The sequence below is a fragment of the Antechinus flavipes genome, chromosome 2 (genome assembly GCF_016432865.1).
Source record: "Antechinus flavipes isolate AdamAnt ecotype Samford, QLD, Australia chromosome 2, AdamAnt_v2, whole genome shotgun sequence".
In the NCBI taxonomy this organism is placed as follows: Eukaryota; Metazoa; Chordata; class Mammalia; order Dasyuromorphia; family Dasyuridae; genus Antechinus; species Antechinus flavipes.
This window is the reverse complement of record NC_067399.1, coordinates 593,491,394-593,515,050: the sequence shown is the minus strand read 5'-3', so window position 1 is coordinate 593,515,050 and position 23,657 is coordinate 593,491,394. Positions and strand designations below refer to the sequence as shown.

At 35.0% G+C, this 23,657-nt stretch overlaps 1 protein-coding gene across 12 annotated transcripts in view; it reads left to right on the top strand.

Moving 5' to 3' along the window:
- Window positions 1-23,657, top strand: part of ABLIM1 (actin binding LIM protein 1) — a 297,172-nt gene that overhangs the window by 170,637 nt on the left and 102,878 nt on the right. For all 12 annotated transcript variants that reach the window (XM_051981492.1, XM_051981491.1, XM_051981486.1 and 9 more), the window contains exons 5-6: window positions 3,661-3,787; window positions 5,989-6,082. In XM_051981492.1, the coding sequence (XP_051837452.1) occupies window positions 3,661-3,787; window positions 5,989-6,082 (221 nt within the window). The remainder of the gene's footprint in view (window positions 1-3,660; window positions 3,788-5,988; window positions 6,083-23,657) is intronic.

Here is a 23,657-nt window from a genome sequence, read left to right as displayed (position 1 = left end):
TTCCTACCTTTACAGACTTTTTATACTTCACTATTTTCATGAACTCTGTGATCCAACAAAATGATCCATCTCACTACAAACATTTTCTCTATCTGTGCCCCATGCCTGGAAGCCTCTCCATTCTCTCAAGGTGGCCACCTTGTGGCTTCCCTGGCTTCCTTTAGATTTCAGCTAAGATTCCATCTGCGAGAAGAAATCTTTCTAAATCCTTTCTAAATCCTCTCAGTGCCTTCCCTCTGAAATTGGCGCCACTTTCTCCTCTATATATCCTGTCTCCTTCATTAGACTGTGAGTTCTTTGAGAGAAGGGAATATTTTTTACCTGTCTTTGTATTCCTAGTACTTAGCACAAAGAAATATGAAATGCACAAATTTAGAGACATTTCTTTCCCAAATGTTCAAACAGAGCATTTGTTCCCAATCTATGATAAAGCCTTCTGAGCTTTTATTGGTCTGGTCAGCCAATCAGACACACTCTATTTTGATCAAGCAACCAAATATAGTAGCTTTGTATTTGTTAAACCTCAAAACTCACACTATTAGGGGAGGATTACCTAATTCAAAATAACTGGGAAAACTAGACAGCAATGTTGGAGAAATTAGATTTAGGTGAATATCTTACACTGTTAATAATAATTAATTATTAATAAGCTTCAAATGGATCCCATTATTTTAAAAAATTCATCAGGAAGTTATAAAAGACAAATTAGCATGAAACAAGGTGGAGTAGTTGGTTAGAACAATAATCTTCTATTCATTTGGTCCTTGCAACAACCCTGTAAAGTAAATAGAGTAAGTATCATCATCACAGTTCTAAAAATGAAATAATTGAAGTTCAGAGAGGTTGTAACATGTTCAAAGGCATGCAGCTACTTCTTGTTGACGCCACATCCAGGAATCTTTTCATTACCAAGAATATAGTGAGAACTGAGAACTTAAAAAAAAATTTTTTTTTTGATAATTCTATTCCAGTCTAACTGATTTCTTTTGCAATCCCATGTGTTTTTTTTTTTTAATTTTGTGCACTTAAAAAGACTATTCTGAGAAGGACTCATCCTATAGATTTTGCCAGACTGGGTAAAGGGGTCCATGACCCAAAAAAAAATTAGGAACTCCTTTGTTTACCATATCAGCTTCAAAACCTCAAGGATGCAGTTTCAGTGGTGTGTGTGTGTGTGTGTGTGTGTGTGTGTGTGTGTATGTGTGTGTAGCAAAAAACAAAACCAAGAAAATGTCTATAAAGTAGAATAGGAAAAATATTATCTATGAAATCATGAATTTCTATTATATAAAGTTTGCTATTAAAAAGTACATAATTGAGCAATTGGGGAATTACTGAATAAATTGTGGTCTGTGATTATGATGAAATATTGTTCTATAAGAAAGGATGGGCAGGATATTATCAGAAAAACCTGAAAAGTTCTCAATGAACTCAAGAAAAGTGAAATGTACTATATGAAAAGTAATAGCAATGTTATGAGATGATCAGTTATGAATGACTTTGCTATTCTGATCAATACAATGATCTAAGACTACTCTGAAGGACTTATGATGAAAAATGTTATCCATACCCAGAGAAAGAACTGATTGTGTTTTTTTTTTTTAATTATAACTTTTTATTGACAGAACATATACCTGGGTAACTTTTTACAACATCCCTTGCACACATTTCTGTTCCAATTTTTCCCTTCCCTTCCTCCACCCCTTCCCCTAGATGGTAGGGAGTCTTATACATGTTAAATAAACAGTTCTCTTGTTGCACAGGAAGAATTGGATTCAGAAGGTAAAAATAACCTGGGAAGAAAAACAAAAATGCAAACAGTTCACACTCATTTCCCAGTGTTCCTTTTCTGGGTGTAGCTGATTCTGTCCATCATTGATCAAGTGAAACTGAATTAGATCTTCTTTTTGTCAAAGATATCCACTTCCATTAGAATACATCCTCATACAGTATTGTTGTTGAAGTGTATAATGATCTCCTGGTTCTGCTCATTTCACTTAGCATCAGTTCATGTAAGTCTCTCCAAGCCTCTCTGTATTCATCCTGCTGGTCATTTCTTACAGAACAATAATATTCCATAACGTTCATATACCACAATTTATTCAGCCACTCTCCAACTGATGGGCATCTATTCATTTTCCAGTTTCTAGCCACCACAAACAGGGCTGCCACAAACATTTTGGCACATAAAGGTCCCTTTCCTTTCTTTGGTATCTCTTTGGGATATAAGCCCAGTAGAGACACTGCTAGATCAAAGGGTACGCACAGTTTAATAACTTTTTGGGCATAATTCCAGATTGTTCTCCAGAATAGTTGGATTCGTTCACAACTCCACCAACAATGCATCAGTGTCCCAGTTTTTCCACATCCCCTCCAACATTCATCATTATTTTTTCCTGTCACCTTAGCCAATCTGACAGGTGTGTAGTGATTCCTCAGAGTTGTCTTAGTTTGCATTTCTCTGATCAATAGTGATTTGGAACACTTTTTCATATGAGTGGAAATAGTTTCAATTTCATTATCTGAAAATTGTTTAAAACTGATTGTGTTTAAATAAAGATTGAAGCATTTTAAAAAGTATATAATAAATTCAGCATTTTTTTCAAAACTGTCCTACTTGTCTGAGTTTTCTTCTGAACGCCTGTTTTATTATGTTCATTTTGTAATGCTTTGATGCTGTTTATTTCTTTCTTTTATGGGTTTCTTTTTGACCCACCAGTAATTTGTATCCTTATCCTTCTAAAAAGTGAAAAGCATAATCCTTGTAATAAATATGCATAATCAAGCAACACAAATAAACATAGTGGTTACATCAAGAAAATCAAGTATTTTCCTTCTGTACCTTGAAATACTCTGTCTTTTGTTAGCAGTTGGGATGTGTGTGTTAATCAATCCTCTGGAATCATGGATTATCATTATTTTGATCAGTTTTTCAAAATGGTTTTTCTTTTCACTTTTTTACTATAATGTTGTATTACCTTAGTTTTTACTCGTTTCATTCTGCATCAATTCATATAAATCTTTCCTTATTTCCTTAAAATTGTCCTTTTGACAATTTTTGTGCATAATAATATTTTATTATATTCCTATAACTTTTGTTCAGCTATTTCTGAATTGATGGATGCTTGCTTAGTCTCCCGTTCTTTGCTACAGGTGAGAGAAAGAGACAGAGACAGACAGACAGAGTTGCTATACATATAATTGTACAGATGGGTCCTTTTCCTTTTCTTTTTATTTCTTTGGGGTTTAGATCTAGCCATGACATTACTATATTATAGTTATATACAATTTAATGACTTTGGTGGCCTGGTTCCAAATTGCTTTCCAGAATGGGTAGGCAAATCCACAGCAGCTCCAACAGTGTATCTTTCTACACCAATAAATGTCATCATTCCATTTTTGTCATCTTTGCCAAATAGATGAGAAACTTCAGTTGTTTTCATTTGCATTTCATTTGCATTTTTCTAATTATTACTCATTTGAAGTCACCTTATATCATCTGTAAAGTTTCTCTTTTTCCAAGCTCCTTTCTCTGCATGGAATTTCATTTGAAATAAATAATAATTTGAAGCATCCCACAAGGTATTCATTCATTGCCTTCTTTCAAGCTTGGGTTTTGTACAACAAACATGAAGTTCTTTGTTGGTTGTTGTTTTCCAGATTGTGCTGGCTGTGGCAGAGACATAAAGAATGGGCAGGCACTGCTGGCTCTGGATAAGCAATGGCATCTGGGGTGTTTTAAGTGCAAATCCTGTGGAAAAGTCCTCACTGGAGAATACATCAGCAAGTAAGAAATTTCTCACTCTATGGAATCCAGAATTAATAGGGGTTACCAAAACAAATGTTCTCAGTAATTGATAATGGGCACTTGATGAATGAAATTTAGCAAGAATGCTCATCTTCATTGAGACAGTATGATGTACTTGAAGTCAGGAGTTCAAATCCCATTTCAGATAGTAGCTGTGTCAATAGGCAGTAGACAAGTCTCTTAATCTCTCTGTGTATCACTGTGTATCACTTTCCCCATCTGTAAAATGAGGGGATTTTTGAATGGTTTTCCATCTCTAAACCTGTTATTCTGTGAAATTGTGTTCATGCCCCAAGTTTCTCAAATGTCCCAGGATTTTAAACATCATCCCAAAGGTAATAGGGAGCCACTGAAATTGAATAAATAGGGAATGTGTGACAGAATCAGATTACATAATTTCTTTAAAAATATACAAGATGCTTTCTTTTAAACAAACTTATTATGTGATAGAGTGTTCTTACATTTTATATGTTTTCATATCTGGAAGTTGTAGCTTGGTACAGGTAAACAATTTGCCCACAGTCACAGAGAGAATGATTGGCAGAGGGAGGGGTAGAACCTTGGATCCTGATTTCAAATTTTCTTCTCTTTGTACTACATCATAATTCTTCCCAATCACAGGTCTTGGGGATGTGTCTGAGCAGGCTTACCTTTATAGACACAGAAAGTATTTACCCATGTGGTAGGATTTGAGAAAAATTTAGGAAGCAACTCCCTGCCCAGAAACATCTGCCCCACTGTCTTCAACAGTGGAAGAGCTAGAATCTGTCTTGAGTCTCTAAAAGTTTGTGTTGAAATAGAAATAAATCATCTGGGAGGGGAAAAAGTATTACGGTAAGGCTTAATCAGTCATTAACATTTTAGCAAGAATTATCTCATCAAGGTGGTTCTCCCCATAAAGGCAAATGAAGGAATAAAGACTACAGCTATGATTTCATTGATATGGGAAAGTCAGCATCTTTTCTGAAACTTATAGGACTGGGGTTGCCTGGAACACTGAGAGTTTAAGCAACTTCCCTAGAGTCATTCCCTATCCCATTTGAACATTCTTGCCTTATGTATTTTAATATTATATTATTCTGAACTTAACAAAGAAATGAACTTTTCCATATATAAAATAAAACCAAAAAAAAAAAAAAACTATGACATATGAGAGGATGAATTCTCCTCATATAATTTGTGGGGGGGAAAGGAGTTAAATGTAAAATATTCTTTAAAATATTAACTAACATAAAGCAGGACCTAGAAGACTTAAGAAAAATGGGCCCAAGACAGGAATGATTTATTGGGGTTGGATTGGGGGACATTGAAAAGAAGATATTAATATATTTAATTTAACAAATTAAGGGCCTATAATATTTAAGACACTATGGAAAAGAAAAGTCTAAAAATATGAGAAGGAAACCAGGGCCATTTGGAGGTTCCATAGTGGATAGATAATCTTGGCTTCCACCATTCATTCATTTATTAAGCACCTATTGTGTGTAATGCACTCTGCTAGGTGGGATTTGGGGATGAACTACAAAATGAGACATGATCCCTGCCTTTAAATAACTTACACAAGACCTCTGAAGGTCATGGAGATACCGGTCAAAGAAGAGGAAAAGGAATGGAAGAGGAGAGAGTACAAACTCTATGTCTTTCCCTTGGTTCTTTTCTTTGGTTCTCAGATTTGGAATTTTTTTGAGTGGGGCCATAGAAGCTACTGCTGTATCAAAAAAACAAACAAACAATGTGCCCCTCATACTTTCTGCCTAGAAATGTTATGATGAGAAAAAACACAAAGGAACCCTTTTTGGCTTTACAATTGGAATGAATTTATATGTACATATATCTTAAATACAAGCTTCCACTGATGATGGACAGTAATGCTTACATAAATCATAGGTATAGACATTAATATTTTTAAGCTGCTTGATTATTATCTGTAGCAGAGAACACTATTTTACTCTTTGGTTCCTGTAGGCATTTTGGCTGTGTAACTCTAGTATCTTCATGTGTTCTCAAGGAACAAAAATTATCCTTAATATTATTTGGTAGGAGTATATGGCAGGGGACATGTTTCCTTTTCTATTTGCTACAGGCTCCGCATTCCTGTAGGGCTATTTTCACACAATCTACAGGGAACTTTTTCAAGGAAATGGGAAATAGACTTACACTGCTTGGGCTTTCTTTTACAGGGATGGAGCTCCTTACTGTGAAAAGGACTATCAGGGACTTTTTGGTGTCAAATGTGAAGCTTGTCAACAATTCATCACAGGGAAAGTTTTAGAGGTAAGTAATAATTTCTTTTTTATAACAACATGTCTTTTCATAAAAAAAAAAAACTTTGGAGTTGCAAGAGCTTTCCCAATACCTTTGGAAACAACCAAATCACCAGTCCCATATACTCACACCTTTATGACAGAATTCAAAGAAATATTACATTTAACCACTTGAGATAATATTGATATTGATTTCTACTACATGAGAAAATATTTTATTTTTAATAGGTTTTTGTCTACCTAAGGGGAAAAAAATGTTCTTCTATGTGGCTAAAGTCTTACAGGCAGCTAAAAGGCCTAGTGAAGTAGTCCTGAGTCTGGAGTCAGGAAGAGAAGTTCAAATCCAGCCTCAAGTCACTTAACCTGTGTCTGCCTCAGCTTCCTCAACAACAAATGGAGATTATAAATAAAATCTATCTACCAGGGTTGTTGTGTGGATCAAATGAGATAATAACTGTAAAGCATTTAGCACATCCCTGGCACATAGGAAGCATTTTGTAAATGGTAGCTATCATTATTATTATTTTTACAAAATGAGTATAAGAATAGTACCTACCTCAAAGTTATTGAGAGCATCAAATTAAGATAACATTTGTAAGTACTAGCATATAGTACTTGGCACATAGTGTTATATAATTGTTCATTTCCTCCTCCTTCCCTTCCCTTACAGAACTAATGTCTTATAGACATTATGCAAATTTATTTTGGTTTTTTTTCTGGAAACTAGACTTTTCAAGCGTGTTGCGAAGATACCATTTTACTAACTAGAGTGTAAGAGAATTTAACAAAAGCAAAAGAAATGGATGGTTCTTGAGACCAGGGGCAGAAAGAAAATTAGAAGAATTGTATGTTAACAGTTAAAGCAGAGGAAAGAATTAGTGTTAGATCTGGGCTGAGGGGAACGTTTGTGTACTTATACATGTTCATGAGTGTGCATGTATACACAGAAATACCATTTAATAAACTAAGACATACACCTGATAAAAATTACAGCTAGTATTCATTTAGTGCTTCAAGGTTTGCAAAGAGTTCTATATTTTATATCACTTGACCTGAGAAAAGAAAGGGTGAGTGAAACCATGAAGAGGTAGATTCCCCACCCTAAGAAACCCACATCCTGTGTAACAATGAACATCCTCAGCAGATTCTGTCTGTTTAGGTGTGGCTGCTACAGGCAAGACAGCTTTGGGTCACACTTTCCCCATTGCTATCTCTGATGATCTGCTATGGTCAGTGAACATTGTCACTTACTTTCATGATGAAGCTTCTGTGTTAGGGAGAACACAGTGCTAAAGGACTAAAAATAATCAGACCCTACCCTCAAGGAGCTTCCAGTCCAATATAAGAATAAGACGTAGATAGCACAAATTAGAATGTGATCATCATATAGGTTTTTACCCACTGCAGAAGGCTTCCTGGTATAGGTGTTGCTTTGCCCTCATGAAAAGTAAAGATTACCATATTTAGAATATACCCACATCCTATCTTTCAAGGTGAATAGTGGAGATAGGGGAAACAAGACAGAGATGGAACAGGAAGTCCATCAACCAGAACCCAGGCTGACCTAGGTACAAGGATTCCTTGACTAATTTTTTATCTGTTACTTGGAATTATATGAATTCAGTCAGATTTAAACCTCAAACTATATAGGCCAGTGAAAATCAGTTCAGAAGGACTCTCAGATAATAGCTGTATTGTTGATAATAACAGTATTATCAATAAGCATTTGTTTTTAATTTCACTTTACATGCCATATTTTAACTGTTTATTAAATTATTTTATTTTATTTTTTCATTTTATTTTTTAAATTTTTTATTAAATTATTTAAAAGATAACCACCTCTAATGTTCCTTCTAGCCCTAAATTTGTGATCTTAATATAAGACTTGATATTTATATAATTTCTTACAATGTTTTACAAAATGTTATATAAACTATCTCATGTATCTTCTACACCATCCTCTTATTATGTGGTATAGTCTCATTTTACTTATGAAGAAATAGAGGTTCAAAGATACATCAGAATGTTACCCAACCTCCCCTTGATGGGATTCTCCATCAGAGGCTAGTTGATTTTTAATTTTCCAGCAGATTGTGGGTCACCTTTCTTTCAAATAACTTCACAGATGTTTTGAAATCATACAATTTGGGAATTGAAAGGGACTTCAGTGGCCATCTACACCAACCTGTATGCTGAAAGAATCCCTCTTTACATCTTCCACCCCTTGCTGGGTTCTTCACTTTGAGGCTAAAGAGAATTAATCTTATCTCTCTCTTCTAGGAAATAGCCCTTCACATATTTGAGACAGCTCTCATGTTCATCTAAAGAATTTTCTTCACCAGGCTAAACAAACCCAATCCCTTCAACTGGGCCAAGGTCACCATTGTAGTCAGCATTAGTAAAAACCAATTCATTAGACAGAGGGATAACCCCACATGTTTGGGGGAGAAATTGCCAATCAATACTCTATTCAGTTAGCCAGGATTCTCTCTCCTTGCCCTGAATTGCATATTATCAGCGAAGAGCTACATCTGAAGATGTAGATTTTCAGTAAATCTGTTTGCTGGTGATGATTCTAGACTTTAGTGGTAATTATAGGAAAATGCTGTCTTAAACAGGAATGGCCATAAATAACATGCAACATCATTTCTTATATGGAAGACTATAGGTTTGATCTGTTCTGTGTGATAGAAATAAAATTGGAAGGGAAAAAAAAAGTAAGCTTCCACATACAACAACAACAAAATAGAACAGTGTATCCCAGAAACTAGTAGTGTCTGGATAATATCCCAGCTCTGACTCTAGGAGGTACAAAAGGAAGAAAGTGAATATATCCCACAGATCTGAAAGAGAATTTAGCAAAAAGTAAAAGATATATGACTTCCCTTGGGAAAACAAGTCTGCCTTGGGCATCAATGTTTGTAATTGGTTCCCCAAAGAGGTTTTTGATTTACTTTCATTTTGGATAATTTGCTGTAACAGCTGCAAGAAGGAATGTCTAATACAAAACTGTGTCCAAACACATACCATTTTGAAGAAAAATATATCTGAATATTGTTTCCTAAGAAGTCAAATAGCCCCAGGGATCACTACAGCTTCAGAATATTATATCAAATTTTCAGACTTGGAATTGGAGTGAAAGTAGCTCCGATGGAGTAAAAGCTGGGGAAGTTTCTGTATGATACCATTCTAGTGGGTGCTATTGTCACACCACTTTCAGCTCTGAGGTTCCTAATCCACCCCACTGGCATCTTGCCCTCCTCAGATGGGTGTGGGATCTTGGAGAATTCACCCTTCATGGTTGTCAAACAATGATGCAGTGCAGTCAGCTTGGAAGCCAGTTTGACCACATTGCCACTATAAAAGTACAGCTCATGCTCTGAATATCTATCTCCTCCCTCCCACATCCCTCCCACCCTGCCTAGCCCTTTCCTCTTTTCTCCTATCCACCACTACTAGTGTAATTATTAGCACAACTTTTTGGATTGAAGGATGTGTCTAATTGATAGTTCAGTTGGGGGCAACAATAGCAACTCTAAAAGAAATGGAAGAAAACAGTTGCTTAGGAGACATGACAAATACTGGACAAACACCTCTTTTCTAGTGTTTTATAATAAGGTTTGAAATTGGTGTTTTTCAATTCCCATGGGTCCATTAGTGTTCTATACTTGACACCAATTAACTCAAATTTGAGATATCTTCATGCTAGAGAAACTGTGGAAGATCAAAAGCTGCCTTTCTCATGTAAAAAGCTAAGAATTAGGTGATATAGTGGAAAGGACACCAGAACTCAAGCATCCCATTAATAGCTAACTGTGGTTAACCCCTCTGGGACTCAGTTTCCTTCCCTTTTTTGTAAAAATAAAACTAGATAAGCAAGAGACAGAGGTGTTGTATCAGAAGGAATTGAAAGATACCTTCTAGCTCATTGAGTGTATAACCTTTGACTGGGTTGTCATTTATTTGGGGGCTCACAGTCTAGGGAAGCAGCAGTGGAGTTTGGAGTCAGAAGACCTAGCTCATATACTTCCCAGTTATGTAATTGTAATTAAGTCTCTTCACCATTCTATTCTCTCGTCTCATTTGTAAAATGGAAATAATGGGACTACCTGAGTGCCAGAGTTTTTCTGAGGAAAAAGTAAAGTATTCTATGTGGTATGCCCTGTCTTAGAGCAGATTTTGGGAATCTTCTGTTTGTCTGAGCAATTGAATAGTTGGAAGTAAGATACCTCAATAGAGAGGTACTGTGAATTCCCAGAGTCAGAGACACGGTGCAATTTTTAGAATGCTGGGCCTGAAGACCTGAGTTCAAATTCTCCTCAGTTATTAGAGTTTGTTATTAGCTATGTGATGTCATTTAACTTCTTTCAGACTCAGTATCCTTATTTGTAAAAGAGGGATAAAAATAGCACCTTCCTCACAAAGTTGTCCTGAAATTTAAATGTGCTTTATGTGTAAAGCACTTCACAAACTTTAAAGTGTTATATAAATGTTTGTTAGTATTGTTACCATTATTAGTCCTTATTGTGTGAGACAAGGTCTTTTATTAAGTATACATTCAACAAAATTTTAGCAAATTGAACAGAACTGGAGATAAAAGAAAGGATTGCCATTTGTTCCCTACCATTCAAAACATTTCTGGATTTGCTTTTCCTTCTATTGTTGATGTTCTCTCCCTCCTCAGAGGTAGCTAGGATGAGTAACAGATAGATGCCAACTTAAATTTCAAAATGTCCTAAGTTTGAATCCTACCACAGATAAATATTATCTGTGTGAGCCAGAACTAGCCACTTAACCTCTAGCTTCTTTATCTCTAAAATGGGGGTGATAATAGTACGTACCTCATAGGATTGTGAAAAATCACACAAGAAAATATATGTAAAGGGCTTTACAAATCTTAAAGCATTATGTAAATGCTGATTATTCTTTTCATTATAAAATTACCTGGCATTTATCTATGTAAGGAAAGAAATAGATACAGTGTGGCTGGTACTGTGCTAAACACTTTATAAATATTATCTCATTTGATCCTCAAAATGACCTTAGAATTGAGTCAGATATGTATTCATGTTATATGCTTTCAGTAGAATGTAATTTCCTTGAAGAGAGGGACTGTTTCATTTTTACTTTTCCCCATTGCTAAATACCTTGCACATGATAGGTGCTCAATTTGGGGGTCCATTTGAATTCATGATTATTTTAAATTATACTACCCTCAACTACAATATGGACATTGTATAGTAGAAAACAAAATTTACCCCCTCTCCCAATTATACACTGAAATAAAAGATAGAATTGAATGCCTGTAGTTGTTCATTGTTTCTTCCCATTCTTGCCTCATACAATTTGCTATGCAGGCTGCGTGTGTGCATGCACACACGTGTACATGCATGTGCATGTGAGCTTCCATGTGCATGTGCATATGCGCTTGTCATATCATTTCCTTTGTGACAGAATAATAATATAAATCTTTCTATGAGGTAGCTCAAAACACAGATGGTAATTTAAGATGTTCAAAGTAGTGTTCACAAATTAAAGAATCAATTTTAAAATTAGAGAATACTTATTAACCACATTTGATATAGATTTTACCCTTTTAATAATAAGATAAAGATCTGGTGACAAAGAAGGAAGTACTGAGAGTATGATATTTGATCTACCTTATTCCCTACCAGAAGGATGAGAATTTATTCTGGGCAAGTGGTAGGGAAAGAGAAAGATAAGTAGCCAAGGAGGTTCAAGAGTTCTCGATGGTCCTCCTTCCTGTTTATCTTCTTTAATTTTGTCACAATCAGTCTTTTTTTTTCTTTAAGAAACACTTGCAAAAGGGCCATGTTTCCAATCTCCACTACAGCTCCCCTCCTTTTTTTTTCTAAAAAGGAAAGAGTTTAAAAAAAAAAAAGACATGTTTGACTGACTCCTGAATTGGGAGCCTTGAGCTAACCATTGTTTGTAATTGTGGTTTGTCTTATTCTGCTTAGCTGCAGAGTAGAACTAGGAGCAAGGTTTAGATGCTATAGAGGGGCAGATTTAGGCTCTATATAATGAAAAACTTTCTAATGACTAGAACTGCCCCAAAATAGAGTGATCTGCCTCAAAAGCAAATCAAGTTCCCTTTGGAGGTTTTTAAGCTAAGTCTGGATGAACATTTGATGGGCATGAAGTAGAAAAAATTCTTCCTCAGGTTCAAGTTTGAATGGATGGGCATTGAAGTTCCTTCCTGCCTCTTAAGTCATAAAATCTAGAATATAAGGATATTTAGGTTTTGCAAATTACTTTCTTTCTCTTCTGATTAAACTTTTCTTAGTGATCACTATGGATACATAGTATCACAAACCTCACTCAGAGAAGAAACTTTTCCTTTCTTTGGGAATTTGCAAGAAAACATTATGGACTCCAGGTTTGATTTCTAAGGTCTAGATAGACATGGGTAGAACTGAATGGTATCCATTTGGTGCTGTTTCTCCTTCCTTCACTCTTCCAATATATATCTTTTTGAAAGAATCTTCCTAGATAGTTGACTTCCCTCCTCATATATAGGTTATTACATATCAGCTTCACAAAGGACGGCTTGCCAAAAAAATCAAACAAATAAGATGAGAAAACAAAAAAATAAAATTACAGGCATTTTCCCAGTGCTTAAGTAGTAGTTAAAAATAAAGGCCAATATCAAACTGAAAATAAGGGAACTTGTAACATGCATTTATCAAACACTTTGTGGCTACAGAGTTTGTTCTCATTTTAGCTTTCCCCATAACCTTATGAGATAACTAATGTATCATTTACCTCCATTTTACACCCTGAGAAAAATGAATATTAAGAGTTGTGAAATAACTTGCTCCAAGTCACTCACCATAGATGGAGCCAAGATTCAAGGCCACTTCTTCTGACTCTAAGACCAACGCACATTTGCTTACAACATGCATGTTCTTGCGTGGAGAAAACCACCATCCTGGAAGGAAATTTCCACCCATTCTGAACAGAGCTAGAAAAGGTCTCTGCCTACAGATCATTGAGAAAGCTCATTTACAATTCTCTTTCCTTAGAGCAGTGGGTCTGCTGGAATCAGCTCCTATCAGCTTGCAAGAGCCTATTAGTAAATTTTCATTTTTACTTTTTACACCCCAGAGATAGGCAAATGCTATAAATCAGAGCTTGATTTATTGTTTTATCACTTTCCAAATTTAAAAAAGCATTGGGGAAATTGCTAATGATTCAGATTAAACTTAAAAGTGCTTCCTCCATCATGTTAGTTAGTTTGTTTTTCTGGAGAGCTGATTGTTAAACATTTGCCAGTAAACCCCTGCCCAAGAGCTTTGCATATGTCCCCATGTAAGGCTGTAATCTGTTTAAGACAAATCATCTCCTATCACCTTTTTTTCATCCCACTGTGGGGATAAATGCCTCTCTCTTTTTTGATGTGGGAGGGACACAAAATATTCCTGATTATTTATATTTATATTTATATATATATATATATATTTTCCTCCTTCACTTGACGTTCCATGATAATATGGATTTCCTCTACTTTGCACTCTTTTCTCAAAGACAAAAGAAAACTTAAATTATCTGAATCCTTTCCAGATATGAGTAAAAATGGATTACTATTGAATAAAGGGTGATTTTCCTCACTCTTTATTTAACCAGTTTTCTCTCTCACTGCATCTAGAAAGTAATTTCATCTGGTTGCTTTCCCCCTCCCCGCCCCAGTAAGACCCGTATAGTATTTTTTTTTTTAATGGAATGGGCTGTTTTCTTTCTAGATGTCTGTAGTGTTCAGGCTCTCTTTGTAGAAATACTTCATGGCTTTTATGAAGATTTTAGTACTATAACATGTGGAAATGAGACTTTCCTAACGTTCAAAGGCAATCCACCTTGAACTTATCTCTAGTGAGAACCAGTTGAATCCTACCTTATATCTTTCATAGGAAAAAAATAATATAAAGGAGTAGCTTAAAATCACATTAGTTGATCTCCTGGTGTGTAGGAAATATATATCATTTTAACATGTCTCTCTGGGTTTTCTGAAGGATTAAAAACCTTTAATATAGGGCTTTTTTTCTAGTTTGAGTAAAACTCTCAATTCAGAAAGGGCAGGAACCATTTTGTATGTTGGTCCCATGAAATGAATTTGCTTATAGACTATTGGCACAAGATTTAGGCAACCCATTTATAAGTAAATCATTTTTTAAGTATTAAAAAGATAATACCTTGTAAGTAGAATTAGACAATGAGTGTATCTTGGTAAAGGGCTAGGCTATTATCTGGCACAAGGAAAACATAGATTATTCGTGATTAACTGTGAAGGAATGTAATCTTTTTGTCTTCACCGAAGATGTAATTAACAAAGGACAAGATGGCGTGTCAACTTCTCTTGTTTTTTGCCCTGTTTGGCTCAGACATGCAAAGCAGAAGCAACAGCCCATATTTATTAAAAAAAAAACTAATTACATTCTACTGTTCTTATTGTGCTCAGTCTAATTTATTGTGTTCCAAAATGATCATAACCCTAAAGAAAGCTAAGAACAAAAGAAAAGAACTAAACTTTATATTTTCTTTAGGGTATAAATGATTTTGGTCCATGAACTGATAGGGACAAAGTTGACCATGATAATACTAATACTACTACTAATAATAATAATATTTAGAAAACATATTTACTTTTTTCAACATTCTTTCACTTTCTTTAATTAAATTTTATTTTTACACTGATTTTACTATCCAAATGACAAAGACAAAAATCAAAAACATCAGGAGAGGCCAAAACAGTAAGTTGAACTGAATATATTGAAATTAAATAAAATCGGCTTCAGAATTCTAAAACAAAGAAGGCATGTCTAGGCAACCATTCTTATGAAAAAGACCAAAGCAGAATTGGGTAGGGGAAGGGAAAAGGGAGTGTGGTTAGTGAGCCAAAAGTTCAATGTGGATTAGTCACCAGAAATGGCACCAGGCAATAATAGCAATCAAAAATGCTAATTCTATCATACACTAAATTAAAAAGGCCATGGAAATGACAACATGGACACTTCCATTATAGTGTGCACTAGTCATACTACAACTGGAATATTGTATATGGGTACTAGATTTAGGTGATATATTTCACAAATGAGAAAGTGGAAGCTGAAAGATGTTAAGAGATCAAAATATTATATGACCTGTTGTGGAGGCTAGGGGAATGGACAGGGAATCATTGCTAAAGGCAGTGATACTGCTACATCTGTTAGCATACTCAGTAAATTTTATTTAGTTGAGTTTAGTTACATTTTTTTTGTGTGTGTAAGATATAACTAAAATGAAGTGAAATAGATTCTGTAAACTGCATGAGGTTTATTATTCAGCATTCATCTTTTATGTGTGTATGTGTCTTGTTCCTGTGTATAAGTTTTTACAAGCCAGGGAAAATGTCAGTTAATAGTCAATAAAGATTTATTAAGTTCCTACTGTATTCCAGACACTGTATTATGTTTCTTTGTACACCACCTTGCCTCTTCCCAGTAATTAGGAAGGAATACTTCCCAGTAATTAGGAAGGAATACTGTTAAATGACTAACAATATTTTAGGGAACACTTTTTCTTCAAAAACCTTATCAGAAAGACTATTGTTCCCTGGTCTTCACTTTATTCCTCCTTACAATAAAGGGTATAATAATATGATTTCTAAAGTCCCTTCTTGCTCTAACAGTCTAAAAGTCTATACAGATTATAAGCTCCTTGAAACCAGACACAGTTTTTCATTTTGTCTTTGTATTCTTTGTACAGTCCCTGGCATGGCACTTCAGTAGGTGCATAATAAATATTTACTGAATTGAACAGATTGTATTAGCTAGGCAAAACTACCCAGTCATCATAATGAAATCTAATACCCCACTCCCACCTTTCTCCCTCCCCCCCGCAAAAAAAAGGAAATTACACAGTTTTTGTAATTATTATTAGCAGGAAATCTAGTGCCCTGTCAGCAGCCAATTAGCTCAGGTGATTAAAGTATATTGTAGATGGTGTCGTATAGGCCAGACCGCAGCTTAGTGGACATCTCACAAAAATGTATCTTTGACCATGAGGTGAACCAGACCAGATGTATATTTTTCAGATATTCCTTCTGCCAAAGAAGGGCATCGGAGCTCATGTGCTAGGGCTAATACATTAGCTGGCTCTTCTATGTGTGAAGGATAACATATCATTATTATTTTGCCTATTTCTGCCTGTAATCAGTTATGGATTGGCCTGGTGACATAGGGACACATTAAAAATAGTCAGCCTTCTGAGGGAAGATGTCATCTTACCTAGTAATGTAATTGATATCCTAGAAGTAAGCCATCCATTTTCTTTTACTGTAAGGAAATCTGGATATGAGTTGCCAGGGTAACAGAAGTCTGTATTCACGAGCAGCAAAGAACCGATATTTATGGAAAAATTGTCCCATTTCCTGCCAGCATAAATGAAAGGCCTTCTTTATCAGGAAATGACAGTTTGAAAGGAATTTGTATTTGTCTTGAGTTTAAAATGGGCTTTTGTTTTTCAGTGTTATCTAACTTCAGACAATTTAATTGATTGCTGATGAAAGATGCCAGTGGGAACTGTAGTGGAACTGTAGAGGCAGAGCAAATGGAAATCTTCCTCCTTCAGGAGAAATTATTGTCACTGGTATAAACATTTTTTAATGTTTATTATGTGTAAACCTCGATGCTAGACACTGCAAGCACTCTAAAGGTTTATCTTTGCCCTTAAGAGTCTTGGAATCTGGTTGAGAAAATAAAGTGTAAAAGATAATGTGGAATATAAAGCAAGCTAAATGAGATGATGATGAATTTGAGTCTTCAGGTCTAAATGAAATATTTATCAGGATACCAAAAAAAAAGTGTTGGTATAGGTTTGCTAAGCTTCTGTCACTGAAAAAGCATGGGAAAATGGATGATTGTCCCAGGCTTAGAAACAGAAGTGTCATCTGAATTTTCAAAAAAATGGAAGAAAACCATAGGAACTTGACTAATTCCAGGCAAAATTCTAAAGCACATTATTAAAAGGATATTGATTCAAAAGCACTTAGAAAAGGAAATTGTACTCATGGTGAGCCATTTTGGGGTTATTAAGAACAAGTGATGTCAGGCTAACCTCAATTCCTTTTTGACAAGGTTAACAGACTGCTAATTCAAGGAAAGGGCATATATAAAATATGCCTAATTTTAACAAAGCATCTGACACATTCTCTCATGATATCCCAATGGAGACAATTGAGAGACAAGATAGGTACAAAACTTTATGAATAATTGGACCAAAAAGATGAATAAGATGAATGTCAGCCTGTTAGGTAATATATAAGGGGTTGTGCCAAGGCTCTCTATCCTTATCCTATTCATCAAAATATTTTTATTAGTAGCCTGAATGAAGGCATTGATGGTACATTTAGCAAAAATTTACAGATGGTCTGAAACTGGACATAACTTATATGTTGGCTGTTAGGATTGGCATCCAAAAATATCTGAGCAGACTAGAACAATGGACTGAAAAGAATAAGATAAAAGTTAATAGTTGTCAATCAAAGGATCATTAACTTAGAAGTGAAAAGAAGCTCAAGAGGTCACCTATTCCAAATTTCTCATTTTACAAATGAGGAAACTGAGGGCCCAAGATTGTAAAGTTTTAATTTTGAATTTTAAGAAATCAACTATATAAACACAGGGTAAGGGAAATATGGCTAGACAATAGTTCACATTTAAAAAAAAAAAAGATCTCTGAACTTTTGGTGGAATGCAAGCTTAATGTGAATCAACAGAAATATTTGGCAGCTGAAAAAAGTTAATGGTATTCTAGGCCATGTTAAAAGAAGTATACTAGTCAGAAAAAAAAAAAGGAAATAATAATTCCTAGAATCATAGATTTGGAGCCTGATGGAACCCTAGAGGTTACTGACTCCAACTATTTTATTTTGCTTATTTTAAGTAAAGTCTCTTAGCTAAGATACCACAGAACCAGGATTGAATCTTAAATCTTAGATACACTGATTCCACATCCTAGTTTTACTGTGTGCTGAAATGTTCAAACCACATCTGTAATTCTGTGTCTTTTGGGGCATCACATTTTTAAAAATACAAGCTGAAACATGTTTGTAAGAGAGTGACCAAGATAGTGAAAAGACTAAAGACCATTCCAAATGAGTATCAATTGATATAACTAATGATATTTAGCCTGGAAAAGAAAACATGAGGATAATATGATAGCAATATTTAAGTTTTTTAAAAGTTGACATGTGAAAATCAAGATCAGAGTTGTTTTGCCTTGGGAATAGATTCCCTCTCATTAAAAGTCTTCATGGAAAGCCTGGATGACAAATCATTGGGTATGTTATGGAAAAGACTCAAGCAGGTATAGGCAACCTTTGAAGTCTCCTCCTATGATTGTCTGCTCTTCTTAATTCCAAAAGAAGAAAAGCTTTGAGTAAAAGTTGTAGGATTTAGGCTTGACATAATAAAAAGAAACTTAAATAATTGGGTCTAAGTAGAATAATCTGCAGCTAAAGCTATTTGATCTTTAGAAATATTTAAGTAGGAATTGGATGTCTTCTCAGAAATGTCAAATGATGTCTCTGCCAACTACAAGATTCCTTGAAGATAATAAATAGAAGCAAAAAAAAATTGGAGGGAAAAATTGATCTTTTGAATATGTGGGATGGGGAAAATTTGGCTACACTAAAACAAACAGTCCAGGTGGGAATGAGAAATAAAGTTGGACAGGTAAGACCTAGAGAACGTGAAAATCAGAGAAATTTAAACAATGTTTTAAGAAATAGAGAGCTGTGAAAGTCTTTAAGCAAGGGATTCACAATTTATAAAAGTCATAATTTAGGAAGATTATTAATATTTAGGATGAGAGATTAGAATGTAGAATGAGGTTATAGTAAGGGAGAGAGGACTCTTGAAAGAATCTAGTCATATAGGAATGAGTTTGCATTTTAGCAGTGGAAATGAGATTTAGTTAATAATAAATATCAGAAGTTCCAGGAATCTCCCTATAATAAATAAGTGGTGTTAGTTGGCATAGGTCAACCACTAAAATTCGACTGCAATGCTGATAATGGTGTTAAAAGGATCCTGAATCTTCTAAGGCAGTGTCATCATAATACAAAATCTGGCAGGTTCTACTAATGTAGGGCTTTGAGTATCAGCCTACCAATGGGACTTTGTTGCTTGAGGATCAGCAGAGCTAAATCTGTACACCGGTCATTCACATTCAGTATTAAATTGGTTTTCATCCCTGCAATTTATAAAAACTATCTACTAAGGGATTGCAATCTCATTGAAAGGAGCATGTGCCTTGATAAAATCAGAAAATAGTGATGAAAAAGTTTTTAAATTATGATATAATTATGCTCTAGGCAACATTGTCTCTAGTTAGAAAGCCAGAGCTGTTTGTGCCATCAGGAGCATTCCTCTGGTTTCCTCTTTGTTCCCAACCTGAATACTCTTGCTTCCTGTGTCCTGTAGTTTACCATCTTGTGTAGAGGTGCTGTGCCAATCCCAGCAGATGGCTTCACATTAGTTAGTGTGCCAGATATTCAGAAGGTATAAGTGATTGAAGCTAGCTATCCAATCCTGTGGGGATGAGCGAGTACAAAAATTCTTTCTGTAAAAGGTAACTAGAGTTGACTTGAGATGAAGAGTGGTTCAAAGATGGTTATTGTGATGACCCTCTAGCTAGGTTCAAAGCAGCAACCAGGAAGACTACTCCAATTTAGGAAAGTAGTAACTTTACAATCCAAAAGATTTAGGGTGAGATTTGCATTGTTTCCATTTGAATAAGAAAGATTGACTCTCACCTTCTTTAAACATACTCATTGTCTGACACAAATGTATCTGCATGGAGATTTTTTTCTTTTTGTACTATTTAAATTATTTTCAAATGTCACAATGAGTTGTCATCAGCAATGCTTCAGTTTGACTTTTTTTAAAAATCAAATTTGAAATATTTCATATTTCATGCTGATAAATATAGTTTGATTTTTCTTATGTTTTATCATTTACTTTGGGACAAATTTTGCTTTGTTCTAGAAGTTTTACAACAGCCACTAATTAAGGGCTTGTTCATTTATCTGTATTCATATCCACTTTCTTTATTTTAGATTACAACCTACAATTAAATTCAACAAATATAAATTAAATTTATCCTTTTTTCATATCCATATCATTTCTGAATTCCAAGCTTATGCCTCTCCCTATTAGACACTTCAGATTCGATGTCTCCATCATAACTCCAGTGATTCCTAATTGCTTTTCACATCAAATAATTAGTTCCTTTGTATAAAATCTATAGGTTAGATTTTAGTTAAGTCTGGTCACTTAATCTTTGAACCTTTCCTTTTATTTATGTGGAATAGCTGTAAAAGCTAATGCAATAGAAAAATAACTCCTGTCCTACCCAATAAGTGGAGCTCCACTCCAGGAAGGTAACTTGATAATAAAGAATGGCCATTTCAGCCATTCATAGGCCCCATGGCAAATATATGTTTCTCAAGAGTGATGTTTCTCAGACTTTTCCAGATTAGAGCATACTGGTAGGTGTCAAATTTGATATAGCAAACTCTAAGAATTTACTTTGTAACTAATCTCTTTGGATTTTCTCAGGGATGTTTTGTTTTGTTTTTAAGCAGAAAAAACATTCTTATAAAGAATGTCCAAGATCCCTGGGAAGGAGACGGGATTTATATATAGCTACTAGTCTACAAGTATAGAGCCTTTTTGTAGAAAAGGCTTTCTGCATAGTCTTAGCCTTACTGACACAAGAAGTAGTTATTATTTGGGTTATGAAAACTATGAAGATATGTAGAAAAACAAACTCTTGGAGTTGAACAGAGTTTTTTTTTTTTTTTTTTTTTTAATCACAACTTTTGACTTTCCCATGAATGGTTATGTCACAAAATTATCTGCCATTACTCTTACTATATGTAAGACATTGTGAAATTAATAAATATGATGAAATTTACCTACACAAAAAAGAGATCTGTGCTGAAATCAAGAAATCCTATCTCTCATACTTATTAACTATTTGTTTCTTTACCTTCTCTGAGTCTCAATTTCTTCATTTGTAAAATGAAGGTATTGAACTAGATGGCCCCTGAAGTGCTCTCTGTTTCTAGATCTATAATCTCAGAAAATAATAATTGTCATAGGTTAAAAAATATATGCATATCTAATTATTTATATAATAAAACACTATATTATTTAAAATAGATAACATATTTATCTAATATATGTAATATATAATCCCTTTCCCTATATAATATATATGAACCTATAATTATTTTAATTATCATTTAATTTAAAAGAACCAGTAGCATGGCTTATTAAATTTTGTGCAAATTACCCTTAAAATCATTGACCTTGAGAGAAAATATTACCAGCTGCACTATAGCTGTACTCTCTAAAATGTTCCCCAGATTGTATGTGTTCCCAAACTTAAATAAAAGCTTTCAGAGCAGTCCAAACTTCAGCCTCAGGGAGAGTTACATTCCTCCAGCAAAGAGTAGTGAGTGAATGTGAAGAAATGGTACTGTCCCCACCTGCACAGAAATCTACCTCCCCCTTCCTTTTTGAAAAAAATGGACTGGTCCACAGTGATTGCTAGTATGTTTAACTAGTAGGCAAAAAGAGAGAGAGGAGGAGAGAGAGAGAGAGAGAGAGTCCCAAATTATGTTCATCTTCCGTGTGTCTAGCTCCATACCCATTTTTGTGAGCGGTGTGTAAGAGGCACTCAGTTCTGTAACAGGAGGCTCAGAATGTGCAAAAGCTGAGGAGAGTTACTGCTTGTCAAGCAAGTCCTGAGTCTGTTGAACTTGAAAGTAGCAGAGATCCCTACTCAGAACTGTCCTGGAGGTCTGGGATTAGACCGAAGAAGCCCTAGCCAAAGGTAAAGCAGGCTTTGGGAAACTGCTTGTTGAATAATTTAGATTTACTCGGGTTGGGATTTCAGCACGGGATTGTCTGGAGTTCCTAGATGTGATCTGATGTATTCCAAGTGACAAATGCCTGCCCCAAAGAGCTCTAACATCTTCTACTTACCTTTCCCCCTTTGCTAGAGAAAGTGTTAGGGAAAGTTATTCATTCACCGGTGATCAGTTAAAGAAGGGAGAAGGAGAAATACTTTGGTGATTCTTGCTTTATGTAGCCTGAATTTTAAAAATAAATTAAAAAGGCAAGCTGCGAGCAATGTGCGATTTATATCCTTTGCTTCAGAAAACTATTGGCATTTTGTTTTCTCATTCTTCGTAAGATTTCTGTAGGTTTTCCTGGGATGATAAAATGACTTTGGAAGTAGGAATTGAGGGAGCTGATGATAGGGTGGGGAGTTCTGCAGACAGAATTATTGGTTAACTTAAAAATGTTTTCTTTCTCCTCCAAGTTTTGTGGGTTTGAAAATGAGGAAGTGAAATATTTCAGTGTTTCATGTTTTACTGCAGCTACAGGTTGAGTGCATTTACTGCTTGTGTCTCATTGTCTTTGTTCAGGAAATAAATAACAATCCAAAAGCTTCTGTTTCTATTCAGAAAAGACTGTATTCCTAAAACCCAAGATAAATTCCTCCAAAACTCTACATGGACTGGGTGGGACTCTCAACTTGGTATCAGAAGGCCTGTCCCTTAGTAGGTGTATGATTTTAGACAAATCTTTCTCTTTCCATGTCTTCCTTTTCCTATCTGTAAAATGGAAATCATAATCATATAAAAACCATTTGTCCTATGGAGTTATTGTGAAGAATAACACACGTGAAAATGTTTTATAGGCTCGACATAAGGAGCTATTCCATTTTCCTCCTGGAGATATTTTGCTCAAAAGTTTCAAACAAAGAACCTGTGCTAGTAGTAAAGTAAGAACCAGCTAAGGAGAGACATCTGACTTGTTGGGGGGGAAATAGTTTTGTGATTATGGGGAGGGGGAAAAATGTATGTGAGTTCAGCTAATTTCAGCAAGAATGTGGTTGCTGTGGTAACTTCATGTAGAGTATGTAGCTATCTATCACTTGGCCATGATTGAGTATCAAAAATGCAGCTTTCTTTCAATCAGATATCATGAGGAATGTTAAGAGGATATAGAATTATTTGGATTACCCAAACAGGTTGTGACAAGTAAGTGAAAAATTACCAATTAAACTGTAATTGTTGCCATTCTGTAGTGGATCAAAAGGCTTGTTGAGTCATGCTTGTACTTACAGAATAGGTGAATTTGCCATGGTTCATTGGTATAAATTACTTTTGAGGAGACTTTTAAGACTAAACATGAGGACTTGCCAAATTCCACATAACAGCACTTATCCTGAATATGTTAGCCAAATATTTTCCTATATTTTGGTTAAGCATTTTTCATTTGTTAATTATTTTAACATTTGCTATGATGACTAGAAATTGAATTTTATTCAATGAGTAGATGTTTCCATGGTGACAGAAATCTTTTTCAACCAAATTCCAGCTAGACTTAGACTTAGGTCAATTCAACAAAACATTTATTTTGGGTGCCTTCTGGGTGCAGGGCCTTGATAGTGGTATGAAGTGAGAGTTGGGGGAGGGGAATGAGGCAGGTTGAGATATAAAAATGAAT